The 20,108-nt window shown below is 51.5% G+C and overlaps 1 protein-coding gene across 1 annotated transcript in view; it reads left to right on the top strand.

Moving 5' to 3' along the window:
- CFAP77 (cilia and flagella associated protein 77) overlaps positions 1-15,131 on the top strand; it is a 134,133-nt gene extending 119,002 nt beyond the window's left edge. The window contains exon 6 of the mRNA XM_029203931.1: positions 14,967-15,131. Within this exon, the coding sequence (XP_029059764.1) occupies positions 14,967-15,089 (123 nt within the window). The 3' untranslated portion in view covers positions 15,090-15,131. The remainder of the gene's footprint in view (positions 1-14,966) is intronic.
- The last annotated feature ends 4,977 nt before the right edge of the window (positions 15,132-20,108 follow it).

Raw genomic sequence — 20,108 nt, forward strand, 5'->3', positions numbered from 1 at the left:
CCTGCTCTGGCTGACTTAAGCCCTCGCAATAAACGAAACTTGCCACTGCCCTGATAGCCTTTAGACTTTGACAAAACCCGGGAGCATCTTTTAAATGGCAGCTTGGCCCCAAGGCTAAAGAGGAAAGAGGCCATTGATGGCGGGGGGTGGGGGTCAGGCTTGCTGTATCAAAAGGCCTGAGGCAGAGACAGAGCCCAGCAGGAGGGCCTAGCCTGTGGGCTCGTAAACCACACAGATGCGCCAGGTGCCATCCTGCCTCGGGCCTGCCTCTGCATCTGCATCTGTAAAGTGGGCATCAAGCGAACTGTGCGTGCAAAGCACTTGGCTCGGGCCTGGCCAGGGGAAAGGTCACGGAGCAGTAACACCTCTGGGTTGGACGGGGCTTTGCCATCTGCTCCTCTAGATGAATGGTTCTCAGACTTGGCTGTGCCTGGGGTCCTCTGAGGAGAGGTTTAAAATGCAGATTCCAGGGCCCCACCCAGGACCCCGATCCAGTGGGTCTGGGGTAGCCACCAAGCCTGCGTTTTCAACAAGCAGCTCCCCAGCTCCCTGGGTCAATGTCAATTCCTCCTACACAGATATGGTTAAAGCACACGTTCCCCAAGGCAGGCTGTGCCCTTTCATACATTTGCCATAAAGCAGGTTGGGGCTTCAGAAAGAAACGTCCTATTGGAGGCAAGCTGTCGTCTGTTGAACAGGTCAGGATCTGATGAGGCTCTCTTCCTGGCTTACAGATGGCCACCTTCTCGCTGTGACCTCACTGGGCAGAGAGAGAGAAAGCAAGCTCTCTGATACCTCTTCCTAAAACGGCGCTAATCCCATCATGGGGGTCCCACCCTCATGACCTCATCCAAGCCTAACTACTCTCAAAGGCCCCACCTCCAAATACCATCACACTGGGGGTTAGGGCTTCACATATGCATTTTAGAGGGACATGATTCAGTCCACAGCAGCTTCTTTCTCAAGTTCAGTCCAAGTCTGCCTCCTCTCTCTCCTTCAACCTTCCGCCTCAGGGTTGTGTTTCTCCCTCTGGAGCCCCATGGAACCACATGCTTCCCCTTCTAAGCGACAGCCCTGCAAATACCTGAGGTCAGACACTGTTTTGTCATCAATGTCCAGGTTCTGGATTGTTCCTTGGGGCAGCGTTCTGAATGTCGATAGGTGGGACCCTGTGTTGCAGGGCCAGTGGATTGCCCAGATGCTGTGACCTCTGCCACCCGGTATGCATTCTCTACCTTTGTCCACAGTCACAGAAGATTTGTCAACTTGAACTGCCTTTCTACATATTTTTGAACGAAATTGTGGGTACAAATATTGCAGAAAATAAAACCCCTCTTCTATTGATACTTAGAGATTTAGCTGAGCAAAGGAGATGGAGAGGATCTTTAAGGATGCTTGAATCTCAGAGGCGTTTCTAAGGGCTCTGTTGCCTTATCCCAGGTTCCTAAACCATCCATCCATCCATCCATCCACCCAGGATTTGTTGAATGTCCACAGGGCGCCCCTAACAGTCGAGTAAGGTCCCCTGTCTGTTGGCATTTCCCCGGAACAGTGTCTGGAATATGGCATCAGCATCTTTGCTGTCTAGTTGAGGACACCTAACTCTAATATCCCTATCTGTGGCTTGACAGGGTCAGCCTTGTCAACCACAGAAAGAGTCTGCTCCTTCTTAAAGGATACTGGAAAAAAATTCTTCCTGCTCATTATTCTAATAAGAGAAAAGGGGAAAGACGACACCAAGCCCCACCACAGTGTACCCCACCCCAATGTGCCATGGACATGGCACAGCCGAGTATGTCCCCGGCTTCCCTGGCAGCAACACAGGAGTTGTTCAACAGCCAAAATGAATAAGCGATACGGCACTGACGGGCACTGCACGGACGGCTCAGCAAAGGACTTAATTTGCAGCCAAGCACAAAATCAAAGACTCTTGTCAGCTGAGGAACCGTGCGCCTGGATAACCACCTTGTGCTACCTGGGAAAGCACTGTCAGGTAAATTTCCAGAGAAAGTAATTAAGGAATCCCCATTGTCTAAATTCAGCAGCAAAATTTGAAACTCTGGAATTTGATGCTCGCCAGGGATCTGGTGTCTCCTCCCAGCTTGATCCTTCATCACAATGAACAGTAGAAGTTTATGAAGAGATCGGCTGGTGCGTCTCCCCCTCGCTCTGCCGAAGATGCTCTCCAGCACCGTGCGCGCTCCCGCAGGCATTGTCTTGACGGGGAAGCAGTAGGCAGCAAATGAGATCGCCGCTTGTGGGACGGGGGTGAGATTAATATACAAATATACAGCCCTCTCTGAGATCTGGCAGGTACCAATTAATATTTATCAAGTACCCACAGCTAGCACGATACTGCGTATCAACATGGAGAACATACAGTCCGCGGCGTCGGGGAGTCTACCCTCTGACTCAAAAGCTACAAGCAGATAGATGCTCCGTGTGCTCGGAGGCCCCCGCCCGGATCGGGAGTTTGGGTTAATATTTACAGCCAGTGGCCTCCTCTTTCTGAGACGATGAGGAATTCTCAAGCAGGCATCATCATCACTGCGGCCTCCATGGGGTGTGCGCCCAAGCCTCTGGGGCCCACCCCATTCACAAAGGTTCTCCATCAACACATCTCCTTCCCTAACCCCCTCCTTAGCTCTTCCTTGAGTTTAAAATAAGAGAAGTCCATTAAAGTAAAAGAAGTCCTGCTGTCCATTGAAGCTTAGAGTCCAGCGTGACCATCCATATCCTGATATTTCTAAGTGGGGTGAGCGGGCGAAGCATCCCGCTGGAATCGCCCACTGCCCCCTCGCAGGCTGAGCCCCTCCAGCCGAAAGCCTCTGGGCCACCTCCCAGAAGAATAATGCCAGCCGGTGCCCATCATCTGGGCTCTGAAAAGGAAAGGGGAGACCTTCCCCCACCCCTTCCTGGCAGCTCCGCTTGTCACGGTGCTTTTGCTGACAACCCCATTGAAAACAGCCCTCGCTGCCTCGCTGTGAAGCCTCCTCCTGTCTCCCATTCACTCCTTCCTCAGACGGTTTTTGAAAGCCGAAAAGTCTGGAAAAACACACACTCCCCCCAGCCCAGCCCCCGGGCCCATCACCGAGGGAGAAGGGGCCGCAGCTTGGGTGAGCAGGCCTGCCAAGCATCCTCACCTGGCCCCATGGTGCACCGCCTCCAATTAAATCAAAATGGTTTGTTTTTAATGGTCTTTTACACTGACAAGTGGGCGATCATTTTGGGCCCACGAGCTGTCAGGGAACTGAGGCAAATCCTCCGTTGATAATGCCCAATGCTTCCAATTAGGAGCTGAGGCCGCTCCTGGCGCACTAACGATTCCCCAGCCGCCCCCCAGGCCCCTTTGGCGCTGGTTGTTTCTTCTTCCTTCTCCACTGCAAATTACTGACACAAAACGGAAGGCCCCGCGTCTCCTCCGCCACGCCAGGCCCGGGCCCTGTTGGGCTTAATGAGCCGATGGAAGTTTCGTGGCTCCGGCGCTAAATTCTTTTCTTGTTTGACAGCTGCTCGGCTAAGGCGAGTGTTGACCTTATAAAAGATTTAGTGTTTCTCATTATTTTCTGTCAAGCTTCACAAGTGATGGCTGTGCGGTTATCATTTGCATCCTGGGGTGCGTGTGCGTGTGTGTGTGTGTGTGTGTGTGTGTGTGTGTGTGTGTGTGTATGTGTGTGTGTTGGACGGGGCTCTGAAGTGGAGACGGGGAAACGGGAAGGGGTCTTTCTCTCCCTTAGTTGCATTTGGGTCCCACACACCAGCTACTGGCTTGACATCCTTCTCGGGCTGAGGTGTTTCAAAGAGAACGTAGGATGCAAAGCAGGGAGGACGGATGGTTCGATGGCTTCGGGGCCTCCCAGATGGAGCTTTGGTGGAGGCACCTCGAGGCTGGTGGACTCCCAGAACCTGGGGGCGACAGCCCAGCCAGAGCCGGACGTGCTGGGCAAGAGGATGGGCTGAGGTAGACGTGGTCCTGAGGACAGTTTTAGGGCTACACTCAAGACCTCATCACAGGGAACTCACTCTTTTCTTACAGGCCCCATTGAAAGCCATCACCAGCAAGGTTTTTCTCTCTGCTCTGCATCCTAAATGAGGATTTAACGTTTTTAAAAAAGCAGAACCGATTTTTCCTAAGTGACACGTATTATCGTCCCCTGTGGGATGACTATGGGAGCGTGTGTTAGTCTTTATTCGGCTCCTGCACCCACGCCAAATGGGGGCCGCTCTATAAATAACAAGACTCCAGGGAGTCCATGCTGGCTGCTCCAACTCCCCTCTTTCATTCCCTGTGTTCTCCCCTCACTCTAACCTACCCACTGGTCTTCCCAGGTGAGGGTGCCCCGAGGTTGCCTGAAGAGGGAGAGAGACAGTTAAGGGCAGGTGAACCCATGGATGTCTTCTCCCAGGGGTTCTGAGTCTTTGTTCCTCCTTGTTACCGTGGAAGACTCTGTTTTGATCCTCTTAGAGCAAATACGTGGCACCCTCTCCCTTCCACGCCCATGGCAGACCTTGCTAATCAATCACCGCACACTTTTTCATGGAAGATGCCCAAAGTCATCAGTCATTAGGGGGATGAAAATCAAAACCTCAGTGAGATACCGCTTCGTACCCAAGAACTAGGATGGCCGTAATAAAAAAAAAAGACAATAACAAGTGTTTGCAAGGACACAGAAATCAGAACACTAACACATTGCTGGTGAGAATTAAAAAATTGTGCAGCCGCTTTGGAAAACACTGTGACAGTTCCCCAAAAGGCTAAACACAGAGTTTCCACGTGACCCAGCAATTCTGCTCTTAGGTGTATACTCAAGAGAAATGAAAACACACATCCATGCAAAAACCTGTACATGAATGTCCCTAGCATCGTTATTCATAATAGCCAAAAAGGGGAAATAACCCAAATGTCCAACTGATGAATGGATAAACAAAATGCAGTAGACGGTAGTGAAACATGCTACAGCATGGGTGGACCTTGAGGATGTGTTATGTTGAGTGAAATAAGTCAGTCACCAAAGACCATGCACTGTATGATTTCATCATTAGGAAGTGTCCAGATTAGGCAAATCCATAGAGATAAAAAGTAGAATAATTGTTGCCAGGGGCCAGGAGGAGGGAAATGGGGAGTGATTCCAAAGGGTACAAGGTTTCTTTGGGGGATTATGAAAATATTCTAAACTTAGATTATGCGGGTGTTTACACAACTCTATGAATATACTAAAAATCATTGATTTATGCACTTCGTTTTTTGGAAGAAAAACTTTTTCTTTTTCCTTTTTTTAAATTTAACTTAATTTTTATTTTATATTGGAGTATACTTGATTTACAATGTTCTGTTAGTTTCGGATGTACAGCAAGGATTTATACACTTTAAAAGGGTAAATTTTATCTCAGCAGAGCTGTTTAAAAAAAAAAACTTGAAAACAAAATAGCCCACCTGAGTCAGACGAGTACTCATCGCCCAGATTCTGTCTTTGGAGCCTTGAACAGGGGGATAATTGGGCACCGAGAAATAGCCTCAGATGGTGAGGGAGGGTCTTGTGTGTCCCCAGCCTCCCCAGTGAGCTATTATGACTCTCGCTTACCTGCAGCCTATTAAACTTAGACACTGAAGAAGCAGAGGTGGGCACCGACCTGGAGTTTTTTGGAAAATTCAAACACCCCGCCTTGGTATTACCCTATTATTTATCTACCAGCACATGGCAAGCAGATTCATTGTTCAATTTTTTTTTTAAATTTATTTTATTTTATTTATTTATTTTTGGCTGTGTTGGGTCTTCGTTGCAGTGCATGGGCTTCTCACTGAGGTGGCCTCTCCTGTTGCAGAGCACAGGCCCTAGGCACGCGGGCTCAGTAGTTGCGGCTCACAGGCTCTAGAGTGCAGGCCCAGCAGCCGTGACGCACGGGCCCAGCTGCTCCGTGGCATGTGGGATCCTCCCGGACCAGGGCTCGAACCCATGTCCCCTGCACTGGCAGGCGGATTCCCAACCACTGAGCCACCAGGGAAGCCCCATTGTTCAATTTTGATCTCAACTGCTGCTGACTAGCCTTAGCTAATCCTTGGGAATGATCTAGAGATATTGTTTGGCTTCTAGAAATAGCAAAACGATTCTTATGTTCAAAGACATGCATGACTCTCTTTTCTTCTGCCGCAGTAAGCCTCAAGAGCTCCACAGTCAGTGGAGCAGAAACCTGGTTCCCAGGTCTGGCTTTGCCGCTTGGTAGCTGGGTCTCCTTGAGCCAGTGTCTTAACCATCCTGAGAATCAGTTTCCTCTCTTGTCAAGTGAGGGTGGTACCCCCAGCCCTCACCTGGGGGCCGTCACTCTCCCCCCTTCACCTGACACAGTACCCCGAGGTCCCACGTTAGACCTTGTGGGCAGGCAGGATGTTTGTTTTTCTAAGCCCGGGTTTGGATGTTCTTTGAAAACACAGCATGTGTCAGCAGGGCGGGTCAGGCCCTGTGTCCTTGCTGCATCTATTTTTGGACCACAGAGAAATTGGAGCCGGTAGCAGAATAACAATTTAGGGGACCAGATGTCTCTGGAGAGACTGCCACCCTCGTTAATTACTTACACGACAGACCTGCTACATCAGAGCCCAGGACCCACCGTGCCCACCGACATCCTGCATGGATTTGTGTTCTACGGGGCCCCTGACCTCCAGCTGCCCGAGCTTGGCAGAAATTACTGACCTGGGACTGATCCATAATTTTCAAGTACCTCTCATTAGAGGAGACAGCCCCTCAATCTTTTAAAGCAAAATCTCTCCCAGTCACCTGAGTGGTTGTCACTTAAAAAAAACTAAACTAAAATCTCTATAGCTGTCATTTTTTTTTTTTTTTTTAGCTCTTTGGGAGATCTTTTTTTTTTTTTTTAAATCTGGCTATGTTTTCCTCAGATCCTACCTTTTTGCCTTCTCGGCCCCCAGACTTGGCACTGGAGGGCTTGGGGTCCAGTCAGGGGACCACTGTGAGGCTCATGAGAGAGGTCTGGATAGCAGCTGGCCCGGCTGCCCCTTTTAGGAGGATGTGTCGGGAGGATCGTGGGAAAGCTGCTCAGTTTGTGAACCTGACTGGTGGGTGGGTTCCTCCCGCTGGGGGGCACAGCCAAAGTCACACGCCACTGGTGGTGACATTCCTTTTGGCAGCAAAACTCCGGTTTCAAATGGAATCAAACACAAATCTCCAACAAACAGCTCTCGTAAAAGAGAGGAACTGTTTCTCAATTGCAGGTGTGTGGGGGGGAGAGACCTCTGGCCCTGTGTCACTTCTCCAAAATGCAGTTTGAAAATCACCTCTTGTGTTTTCATCTTAAAAAGACAAAAAGGCAATACTCCCTTACAGATAAAACCGAAGCACCCTCTGCTTCCCTGTTGTCACCCCCTTCCTCCCAGAGGCAATGCCAGGCATGACTTCTGGGCACGTTCTTTCCTCCCATTTCTTTCCATTTAACTAGATTCATGCACAGGCTTGAACAACACAGGGGATCGTTTGGTAGGTTTTACGTTTTTCACGTAAATGGCATCATACTTATGTTCCATCTGTAAATGAAACCTTCCCATGCAACACTGTGTTTTTGGCTCAGCTGGGCCTGGAGCAGCCCTGTTCAACAGAACTTTCTGTGACGATGGGCGTGTTCTGCAGCTGCCCCGCTCAGTGCAGTAGCCCACGTGGGCACACGGGCTTATGAAGCCCCTGGAATGCGGTTTGCGTGACAGAGCGACTGAATTTTTCGTTTTCGTCGGACAGGCCCTCTCTAGAGCAGTCATTTTAACTGATGCCGATCATTCCACTGCATGAATTCACCACCTTCGGTATATCCAGTCCCCACTGATGGGCATGCGGTTGTTTCCAAGATTTTGTATCATGTTTTAATGAGGATTCTTGTACACATCACTTGGTGGACCTTTTTGAAGGTCTCTCCAGGGTATGTACCCAAACATGGACTCGTGGGTTCATAGGCTCCAGCCTTTCTAGCTAAAGCCAAATCTCTCTCCAAGTGGTTGTACCAATGAGCACCGTCACTAACAGTGTATGAAAGTTCCCATTTCTACTGTCGGACTTATGACTATTATTACCAATCTGACGGGCGAGAAATGGTGTTTCTTGCTTTGTTCCCTGATCACATACTTTAGGTTGAGCCCCTTTCCCCGTGTTTGCTGGCCTTCAGATTTCCCCTCCATGACCTGCCCTGTTCATCCCTTCTGCCTGTTTTTTTTTGTCGCCATGGGACTGCAGCACCACTTTCACCCTCACCTCATCCCCACCTTATCCTTCAAGTCTCTGCTTGTATGTTATTTCCTCGGGAAGTCTCCTCTGGCCCCAAAGTCTGAGTTTTTAATTCTCTGTATTATAAGCTCTTACAGAATCTGGTACTTCTTTTAATAGTTAGCACAACTGGACTTCCCTGGCAGTCTAGTGGTTGAGACTCAGTGCTTCCACTGCAGGGGGTTGAGGGTTCAATCCCTGGTCGGGGAACTAAGATCCCACACCGCCAAAAAAATAAATAAATAGCACAACTATAAACGAATAGTTAGTTGTGTGATCATATTTTTATGACTAGTTTCCTGGCTCTATGACAGCAGAGGCTTTCTAAATTCTCCCTGAATCATGGTACCTAGTGTAGAGTCTGGCACACAGTGGGTACTCAATAAGTATTCAATAAGTGAAATAATGAGCACATGGATGAAAGGGCAAGGGTCACACCTTATCCCCTAACCCAGATCACATGGGCACCTTCTCTATAGTGGTACCAGTTTATTCCACGCAGCGATTTTCTGTCAAAAGTGGATCAGACTTTTCAAACAAGCCTAAAAACTCAACAAATACCAAAAGGTCTGATTCACGCAGATCACTTTGGCACCAAAGAAATTAAATTAGAAATCGGTCACAAACGTAACCAACAAAATTGCCTGGAAATTTAAAACCATATTTATAAATAACTTCAGGACCAAAGAAGAAATCCAAACAGAAATTTGATAGAGATTAGATGAAAAGAGAACCGAACAAAAATAAAGGTAACTCAAAACTTGTGAGATGAGATAAAAGAAAATGTAGAGGGAAACACAGTTGCCAATGCTATGTTGTATAAATGTTAATACTAGAAAAAAAAGAAGAAAGATTAAAAGGTAATTATAGCTAAGCAGACAACTCTAGATGCTAGAAAAAGAACAACAGAGAAACTTCAAAGAAGGAAACCAGGAAGTCAAGAGCAAAATTAATGAAATGTCAAAGGCACAATTAAGGGCATCAATCAGATGAAAAGTTGGCTCGGTTTAAGTAGATCAGAAAAGCACAGATGCTTTCAGATGAATTGGGAAATGGGATCCAGGAACCTAGATCCCCTGGGGCGGAGTGGGGCCCACAGTGGGCAGGGCGTGGACCTCAGGAAAAGGCGATGCTAGTGTCAGCTCTGTCCAGGGCCACGGAGACGCTGGGAGAATCGCTTCCCACCTTTGGGTCTTGGGTTTTCCATCTGTATCATGGGAGAGTTGGATTCAGTGATCTCCGAGGTCTCTTCCAACCCCAGGTTTCTGGGAATCTTCTTTTATTCCAGTCTGGTTGCAGAGAGGCAAAGGGTGTTATCCAGGGAGGGGATTACGATCCTAGGACGAGTGTTGAATGCAATTCTTTTTTAAGATGTGCCAGTCGCCCACCTCCTCTCTTTCCTCATCTTTGTCCCCCAGTCACACTGACTGGCTTTCATTCCCTCCCATTTGCCCAAATTTGCTCAGGGTTTGGGCTGTTCCCTCCCATCGAGGACATTTTTGCCTTCCTCTTCCCCTGGAGAGCTCTCCCATCCTCTCTAGAAAGAACGTCCTGCCCCCCAGATGGAGTTAGAATTCCCCAGTCCACAGTCCTATTAAATTGCCATTAAACAATTACACGTCTAATGTGTTCAGCGGCCACCTCCCAGGCCATCTTGCAGGGCCCATGTGGGTCTGCCTTATTCACCAGCGTATCCCCAGGGTGCAGTGCGGGCACCCGGTCTGCACTTCGCCACCCCGCCCGTCCTGCTCCCAGGGCTGCTGGTGGGCCAGTGGCGCTCACCTCTTATTTACCTGCACTGACCTAAGAGCGACTCAGCTCCATTCAGCAGAGCTGTCTCCTGCCAAAGCCGTTACAATTTCTTAGCTCCAGGCGGAGACAGACTGCAGATGGCTTAATTTAGAAGCATCTCAGAAGGAATTCTTTGCTCCACAGCTCTTCATCCTTTGACTCCGGGGGTCCACAGGGTCGTGACCACAAGCGCTTGAGGCCTGACTTGTAATTAGGACCCTCATCTCTGGCTGAGCCGCTATTTTAGGAGGAGAGAGCGTGCATGCATGTGTGCGTGTGTGCGTGCGTGCGTGCATGCAGGATGGGAGCCACACCGTTCCCAGCAGTGCCTCTCACTTGCCTCATTTCCTGAGCATTTATTAAGAGAGTGGAGATTATCGGTAAAGATCTGGGGCCAGGAGTCCCACGGCTCTGGGTCTCTGAGACCTGGGGCAAGTGACTTAACCTTTTGGGGCCTCTGTTTCCCCATCTGTAAAATGGAGACAACGTCTGGATACTCTGCGGCTTGTGTGAAATAAGTGCACTGCACCTGACAAACGGCAGGTCTGTTACTGTAACAGCCTGAGGGTCCCAGCCACCAGCCTCCGGAACAAATGTGGCAGAAGGGCGCCTGCTTCTTGGCATTCTGAAAGCTGGAACGCTCCTCTCCGTGGACTCCCATGTTCTGCTTGGGGCTCTGCGGATTTCATGGGTACAGAATAGGGCCCCTTTCCCTTCTCTTTCTAAAGGACAATCTCATGAGCACAGGGGGTAAGCTCTTGCTTGAGTTAGCTCTCAGGAGAGTCGACCAGCCCCAGCAACTAAGCATCTCCTTCGGTTTTCGCCTCCAGATTCACACACGACCCCTCTTCTCCTTCTGCTGACACCATTTCCCCTGCCGTACCTCCCTTCCACCTCCCTCATCCCAATCCTTCCAGGCCCACCTGGCCTGAGAAGCCTTCCTTGACCACCTGAGCCCAGGTGACCTGGCCTGAGAAGCCTTCCTTGACCACCTGAGGCCAGGTGAATTCTGCCCTCCTCCTTCCTTCACTATCTCATTCATTCATTCACTCATTTGTTCACTCTTCCAACTTTGTTTCAACACTTCCTGAATGCCAGGCCCCATGTCAGGCACTGGGTGTCCTCAGGGAACAGGGCAGGTGCAGACCCCACCTCTTAGGGCTCTGGGGCTGGACACTCACCTAAGCTCCCCTGGATCCACCCCAGGGATGACTTAACTCCGCAAGAGTCCAGCAGGAGTGGGACTCCAGCGACATCAGGGACCACATGCAACACGCTGGCCCCCCGCACGCCAGTCCAGCACTGCTAAGAACACAGTACGTGTCAGAATTTGTGCGGTCAGTCACTGGGGTGAACCTCCCATGCCCAAAACACCCCTTTGGAAAACCAGGGGAAAATGGAACTGGGAATGCCAAAGTACAAAGGGTGTGGCGCTTCACCATCCCTGGCACATAGGTGCTTAATAAATATTTTTTTAGATGGATGGATTAATGAATATTTCTTCCTTGACAAAGTTTCTAAGTAATGGGAGATTGCAGAAAAGAAAATATTTACTAGGGTTCTCTTTTATTTGTGTGCTGGTTTTGACCTGATTACCTCTAAGCTGAGCAGCCCTACGGCCTGGGTCCTCCACCTACTCAGGAGAAGAGAGTGAGTTCTGAGCCTGCTGCCATCAGCACCACCCACCATCAGCGCCGCCACCCAGCATTCCCTCATGCTGAACTACTCAGGGAATGGCTTGAGGGCTGCATTTGTTTCCCAAGGCTGCCATAACAAACCACCAAACACAGAGTGGTTTAAAGAATAGAAATTTATTCTCCAACAGCTCTGGAGACCAGAACTCCAAAACCCAGGTGTCAGCAGGGTCACACTGAGGGTTCTAGGGGAGAAGACTTTCTTGCCTTTTCCAGCTACTGGTGGCTCCTGGCGTCCCCAAGCTCTGGCTGCACATCACTCCAACCTACGGCTCTGTCGTCAGGTGGACTTCTCCCCTGTCTGTGTCTTCTGTCTCTTACAAGGGTGCTTGTCGTTGGATTTACAGCCCACCTGAATATCCGGGCAATTCTCATCACAAGACCCTTAACTACATCTACAGAGGCCCTTTTTACAAATAAGGTCACAATCACAGGTTCCGGGGTTAGAATGTGGATGTATCTTTTCGGGGGAGGTCACCATTCAACCCTTTACAAGAGCCACAGAGGGACGTGTAGAGTTGCAGAGATGTGGTCCTGCAGAGCTGTGCCTCCCCGTTAAGAACGACTGGTGGCCGGGCCCTAGGGACAGAACTATTGCCACTCTGAATGCTACAGATGACCATGGAGGTCTAAGAGGCCCAGGCGGCTGGACATCTAAATCAGCCAGGGTACCCAGGAGGCCTTACCGAGCATCTCTATCTGCCTTCCGGGAAGCACGGGTGTCAGGAAAATCATGTCACTGTGTAAAAATCCCCACCCCTTGCTGGAGGGGATGATGTACCTTGGAAAAGGCCTCTCGTTTATGGCTACTTTCCTCCTGCACAGTGTATTGGAACTTCTCTCTTCTCAATAACTTCTGTGAGGCCACTTGGCAATTTTTCTGAAACTGGAGATTGAGCTGAGAACAAGGTCGTGGTATGATTGATTGAAATGAGCTGACACCAGGCATTGAGCCTGGGTCTGGGTGGGGCTTCGGTGACTGTAGGAAGGGCCTTCCCGGGTGGACTCAGAGCTTTGGGATTGGGCTCAGGCCCTGCCCCGGTGACAAGAGCCCCAGATGATCCTGACGTATATCCCAGAAACCCGAAACCTGAGGCCGGAGCTGGGATGGCTCCCAGAAATGCCGCCACACTTGCAAAGGGCCCATGAATCTCCTGCACTGTTTGTACGTTAGGACTTGTGGGTACTTATTTTCCCAGAGGAGAGGGTCCTGGCTTTCTGCAGGGTCTCCAGAGTCTCCACACCCCCCAGAGAGTGAAGGATGCAGTTTTATGTCCCGGAATAACTAACCCAATCTACTTATCACCATTTGATTTTTCTTATGGGTTTCTAATAAGCATTTGTAGCCCCCAACCCCCTTTTCACCCCATGAGTGAGGTGCAGGCAGTCCCCCCACTCCCCTGACACAGCACGAGTGGCAGCCAGGGCAGAATATTCCAGAAGGAATCTAGAACTTAGTGCCCAGGAGTTAGTGAGTGGGGAGTGGGTGCTAAGGCAGATTTTCTCTGCCACTGACTCCCTCTGGGGCCAACCCTGGACCAAACTCTGCTCCGGGCCTCAGTTTCCTCACCTGTAAAATGAACATGGTCAAGTCGGATTCTGTTGTGCCCTCCTGTGGCCTGATGTGCCTGCTCTCCCCTGATAGCAAGCATGGCCCCCTGGACCTGAGGTTTGGGTCTCACTGACCCTAAGCCGTGGCCCAGACCTTGGACTGGGGGGCGGTCTGATGGGGTCTGGAGGGAGGCAGCAGATGCAGGACCCAGGAGGCCACGTCAGCTCTGCACCTGCGTTTTCTGCTGTCAGAAAACCACTTTGGGCCACAAGCTCTGGTTAAGGGTCATGACCTCCCCCCAGGCCCCTGTGCTCCCCCCATGGGGGCCAGAGTGTGGGAGGCCGAGCACAGAGACGTTCCCTACAAGTTCCTCTTGGCCTTCCCTCTACTTCCTTTTAATACCTTATCCTCTCCCAGTTTTTCTTTTCTCTCACCTTTCGTCACGGGAAGGCTGCCTGCAGCTCTGTGGTCTCAGCTAACCCCGTCACCCCTGGTGGTGAGGGCACCCCCGGCCTGGTCCCGCACCAGAGCCTGTGGCCGTCCTGGCCATGGGTCCTGCCTTATCTTGAAGCAGAGCCTTCAGCTGCTCCTGCGGACCCCTCATCTGGGCCACCATGTCGCCTTGTGGACTTGAGCTGCGGGGCGCCCCAAGGCCAGCACGCGTGTGGCCCCCCTAGCCTGGGAAAGCCCTGCTCATCCTACGAGCCTCGCCTTGTTCCCCAGAGAGGCCCCTGACTCTGGGGAGGGTTAAACCCACCTACATGTGCTACTGACGCCCCCATCACTGCACTGATTCTCATAAAACAGCTGTGTAACCAACGCCCACGTCTGCTCCCCCTCCCCCGGGAAGAGTGAGTCCCTCGCATTCATTGCGGTACCCCAGTGCCTGACACAGAGCTGTGCTCAGTTAGTATGTGTGGACTGAACGAGTGAGTGAATGAATGAATGAACAGATGCATAAATAAACAAGCAAGGCCGAACCCTTTCTACCCCGTGCCTCCCTTAGTTATCCTAAAAGAGAAATGCCATTTTACGGGAATTCTCTGGCATTTTGGAGGTGGTGTAACAGACCCAGGAGACAGGAGAGGTTTCCACTCACCACCATTTCTTGAGAGGCAAGGGCAGGCCAAAATACCGATTGCGTAAAATTTTAACGACAGAGGCCCCCCACTCCTTGAATCTGGCTCTGGTTCTGGCGCAACTGAGTGTTGGCCCCTGGAGTGCGGGGTGGCCTCAGATGGTCCTGCGGTGACGGAGCGCCAACCGTGCCAGGAAGCCCCCCTTGGAGAGGGCGGCTTGTTTGGGGTTTTAATGGTGGAGAATCAGCACGTGAAGGGTGATGCTGGCCGTGAGGCGCCACTGCACGGGTGACCCCGGTCCTCGGCAGGTGATGTTTATCATGTACACGTCGTCCCGGCAACGAGCTGGACAAAAGGAAAAACAAGGGCACCGGGCAGCCCTGCTCTCGCACCCCCGTCCCACGTCACCCCTCACTTTACCCCGCGGCACCAGGACAGAACTTTCCCTTCACTTCTTTCCCTCTGACAGCGATGTCTATTATTACTCTAAGATGGAAGTAGGGGGCGGGCCAGGGAAGGAAGGGGAGCCCCCAGGCCGAGCCCCCGGGCACTCATGCCCACTGACCCGCTCTCCCTCTGTCCACAGGTGGGCCCCCATCTCGATACCTTCCCCACCGAGGCCCATCGCCAGAGAGCCTTCAAAGCCCACCGGGAAGAGTGTGCCGTGCGCCAGGGAACCCTGCGGATGGGCAACTACACCCACCCCTAAAGCCTTCTTGACACAGTAGAAAATTCCCTGAAGGACTCACCTTTCTTGCCCCAACTAACATAAGACAGTCCCCCATTGTTCTGCAGGCTCTGCCTTGGCCAGGACCTCAGATTCAGGTCTTCGTTTGATCGTTTTTGGTAAGAGCTCCCTCTTTAGAGTTAGCCACACTCGCTTCCCTTAAGCCCCAGTGACCCTCCACTTAGGGACTGCCCTCCTCCTGCAGGCCCCCCACCCTCTCTTCTCAATCCCTCACCTGATAAGAGAAACCCAAAATCCAAGGCAGATTTTAGACTCCAGACTAAGGGGCGATTCTGAGGCTCTGCCCTCAAGTGTTAAGAACAACCCATGTATTTGCTGCAGAAAGCGTGACAGTACCATGCTTTGAAAGTCCTCATTTTATATTCCAAACATGAGTTTTAATGGCTCCTTTTGGGATTCCTGATATCTCTCCATGGCAATACCACCTCTCTGGGACCTTTGAGGGCAGGAAGAGCCCACGTTCCTTACTCAGAGCGGCCCTCACCTCCTCAGTGCTGGGCCCAGATGGGCTCCTCCACAGGCACTGACCTCGGAAGGTCACCCCGCCCCCTCCCGAAAGAGAGAGACTTCCGGGGCTGAAAGCACCCAGGCTGGGGCACTTTGCACCTCAATCTTTCTGCAGGTCCTTTGGCTTCTCCCCACAAATTAGATACTGATCTATTTTAAATTAAAAGTGCTATTTGTCGTCTTCCTCCTGTGCCTTTATTTGAAAGCTAGTAAACCTACGAGCAGTGTGAGAACGAACCTCAGACTCTTTAAGGGAGATGACCTCCAAGACATCTCGACAGCACCTGTGCAAAGTCCATCGCTGACCTTCAACCCACATCTCTCCCTAGAATGCCACACTCATTTATCCAGCTGCTCCCCGGATGTCTCCACTCAAGCATCCGGCATTCATCTCGATCCAACACAGCCAAGACAAAACTCTGGATTTCTTTCCGCCAAACTCGCTTCTCCCTCCTTTTTTCCCATCTCATGCTTGAGACCACCCAGATGCTGAAGACGAAAACCTTCACGACTCTGTTTCCTTCACGCTCTCATCCAATCCATCAACAAGCCCATCGACGTTACTTCCAAAAACACCCTGATTCATCTCGTCTCTCCGAGCCCCCATCATCTCTCTGGAGACCTGCAGTAGGTTCCTGAACCACCTTCCTGCTTCTGCCCACAATCCCTTCTCCACAGCCTGTCACCAGCCCACCCCTTCTTGTCATTTAGATCTTCGCTCAAAAGCCAAGTCGCCCACTCAGGGAGTTCCCTGGTGGCCGAGTGGTTAGGATTCCCGGCTTTCACTGCCATGGCCTGGGTTCAATCCCTGGTCGGGGAACTGAGACCCCGCAAGCCGTGCGGTGTGGCCGAAAAAGAAAAAGATATGAACAAGTCCCCCACTCAAAGGGCCTTCCCTGGAGTAACCCTCAGTTAAACCCACACCAGCCTGTTTTATTCTCGGCAAAGCAATGAGCCCTTGTTTATTGCCTGTCTCCTCTTCGAGAAGGTAAGTGGCATGGGATCAGGGGTCTAAGGGCCCAGGGCCCAGACCTAAGGGCCTGTGGAATGACCCGCTGCCTGAACATCTGCTGTGGCTCCTGAGCCACAGGCTGAGTATCTGGCGGGGACCATCCATCCGCCTAGGCCGGGAGACACACCAAGTCTGGTGACTACAGACCTGAGTGAGTTTCTTGAGCTGCCTCCCCACTCCCAACACACTCACTGCAGCTCCTTAGAAGCTAATTCCATAAAAATGCCACACACATTACCAACCCCCTCAGGAATCTGGTTCAGTGGGGGGCCTTGACAGACCCCACCCCATCCTAAGGGCCTAAAATTCCCCTCCCACCCCACGAACCAGACAAGCATCCCTACTGGTCTTTGTTAAAGCCACCCTGCAGCCTTCTGACCCCCGGGGGGAGCAACCCCGGTGAGGGAGCAGGGCCGAGCCTGAGGGGCCTGGCCACTGAGCAGGCAGCCATTCAAGGGCATGAAACCCAGCTCCACTAAGTAATTTCTGTGTGACCGCAAGAAAGTGTCCTAACCACTCTGTGCCCCATCTGTGAAACAGGACCTGACACACCCACAGTTTTCATCAAGTGAATTAGATAATGATCACATTCAAGAATGCGTAGAGGGCTTCCTGGTGGCACAGTGGTTGAGAGTCCGTCTGCCAATGCAGGGGACGCGGGTTCGAGCCCTGGTCCGGGAGGATCCAACATGCCGCGGAGCAACTAGGCCCGTGCGCCACAACTACTGGGCCTGCACTCTAGAGCCTGCGAGCCACAACTACCGAGGCCCGCGCGCCTAGAGCCTGTGCTCTGCAACGGAAGAAGCCACCGCAATGAGAGGCACGCGCACAGCAACGAGCAGTGGCCCCCGCTCGCCGCAACTGGAGAAAGCCCACACAGCAACGAAGACCCAACGCAGCCAAAAAATAATAATAATTAAATAAATTTATATAAAAAAAAGAATGTGTATAACGTGATTAGCACAGGATCTGGCACGTTTAAGCAATAGATGAATGCGAATTATTATTTTCTTCTTATTAATAAAGCACACTGCAAAGGGACAACCGGAACTCTGTGAGGGATCCAGGGCAGAGGGCAGGATGCTCAAAGCCTTCGTGTCCAGATGCATCAAGAAGGTCAAGATATTTGGAATTGAACCCACTCATTTGTTCTGAAATCCCCAGTGGGAAGGGCGGGGGGTGACATGTCAGGACACAGAATTTCCTGAAGGACCTGAAGTTAGGCTCTATCCACAGAAGAGTGAGCGATTCTGCTATGGCAACGAGCAAGGTGCCCCACTGCTCAGTGGTCCCTCCAGGCCTGCTTTTCCAAGGACTGGGCCAAGGGGGAGAATATGGACTTGGCCAGAAAAAGCGCCGGGACATCTCTTTTGTCTATCCGATTGCTTCTTGCCTCAGAAGCAGGCAGACCGCGCGCTGTGGGACTCGAGGGGGTTGTGACAGATGCCCTGGGAACACACCTGCACCCTCTCCTGGAGTCTCCCCAGCCTCTGTGTACTCCCGGGCCACGCTGGGGTGGCTCTCAGCAGGTTTCCTCAGCTGCTTGTCCTACAGCGCCACCCTCTGGCAAGTCTGAGTATGAGGCCAAGGAGGTGCCTGGCCCTTCCCTCCCGGCCTCCTTTCCTCCGCCAGCTGGGTCCTTCCCTCCTCATTAATTATTTGTGCCTCCACAAAGCCCCAGGTCCGATTCTGGTCTGATTCCGCCTTCTCGGGTATCCTGTCACATCGGCCGAACGCCTGTCCTGACTCACGCTGACCCTGGCTGGGGGGACCGCCCGGCGCAGCTGGAGTCCCTGACTATCCTTCCTGACCCAGGGTAGAGTCCCCAAAGGTTCCAGCCTGCAGGGGCCTTAGGGACCATCTGCTAACCTCCCTGCACCACCATCGTCCCCACTCCACAGATGGAAAAGAGATGTCAAAGGAGGCCTGAGTTCACTCAATAAGCCGGCCCCAGGCTAGTGACTGGCCCACTATGCATTCCAGAGCCTGTCCCTCCAAACCACTCCTCAATTAAAGATGGACGGAAATGGGGGGAGGGCTTAGCTTTCCATCCCAAGTCGTCCTAATCACCTGCCGACAAATGCCACGTGAGCGTGGCTGTCGCCAGAGATACGGCCTGGAGCCCCTGTTTTTGTTCATTTCCCTGCTGGTTGGCATTTGGGAACATTCTACCTCCTGGTCGGGTTTCTTGGCCAAACCCCACCAGAGATTTAACCAAACAAAGAGGCCCATGTGTACTGTCCTCACAAACCACAAGGAGGCAGCTGGTCTGGACCCACAGCTGGTCAGCTTGAAATTCTCAGAAGTTCCCTTGGAGGTGGAGGAAGACAGTGCCCGTGTTGCTGCGCACTTGGCAGGAGTGCGGGGGGGCAAGCGCGGGGCCTGGGGTGCTGAGACGGAGCCTTTGGAAACAGGACTCACGAAGCTGGGAGGGGCTTGAGGACACGTCTAGTCCTTCCAGAGAAGAAGAGGGATGCCGTTCCTCAGCAGACAAACTAGGACTAGAGCAGACCTCTTGGCTGGTAGGTCCAGCTTTCTTTTCCTGCCGAACGCCCACTGACTTCAGTCTATTTCCAGTCTCTTTTATCTTTTCTTTCTTTTTTTTTTTGGCCACGAGCCGGGATCTTAGTTCCCCGGCCAGAGATTGAAGCCGGCCACGGCAGCGCAAGCACTGACTCCTAATCACCGAACAACCAGGGAACTCCCAATTTCCAGATTTTTAAACTAGAGCCCAAACCTCATCGGTTCTCCCATGGCCACACACTCCCACTCTGATATAACCAGATAACTAACAATTTTCTCAGCCAGAAGAAAGGAGAGGGGGTTCTGGAGTCTGACATCATATGCAGGATTTTTATCAGGGACGGTAGCAATGAGCGAATGGTGGTTGGTGTCTGATCTCTGCCTGGTAGGGGGCTTCTAGAAGCCAGAAGAGAAAGCACTGCTCACAGGCCAGAAACCCAAATCCAGTCCCGGGAGGTCCCTGCATCCAGTTAGAGATGGCTTGGCTTTTTGGCTCACTCATCCAAGCTCCCCAACTAGCAATGGTTTAGAACCACAGATTCGGGGGTCTAGAGCAAGCACACATGCGTGACAGCAAGCAGACCAGAAGCTCAGGCGCCAATGTGGGCCTGCATGACAGTCACACAGGTCTGTGTTTCCAATCAAAAACATTCTCTTGCATTTATCCTTCTTGAGCAAAACAGTCTCTCCGCTGCATTTCTTTTTACTTGGGAAACCCTTTGATGCTTGAAATCATCATTAAAAGAAAAAAAAAAAAAACCCACTAGGTTGGCTTTTTATACAGGTTCCTAGAACTGAATGAGGGCAAACATAAACTGGAATTCACAAATGGGAAATAATCTCTGAAGGGGAATTTAGGTTGGTGGACGTTGCTGCCCTCTGTGAGATCCACGCATGCAGGTCCATCCTGCCATGACCCCGCGACATCACCAGCCTCT

Source organism: Monodon monoceros, unplaced genomic scaffold, assembly GCF_005190385.1.
Source record: "Monodon monoceros isolate NGI ecotype Baffin Bay Population unplaced genomic scaffold, NGI_Narwhal_1 Super_Scaffold_5, whole genome shotgun sequence".
NCBI lineage: Eukaryota > Metazoa > Chordata > Mammalia > Artiodactyla > Monodontidae > Monodon > Monodon monoceros.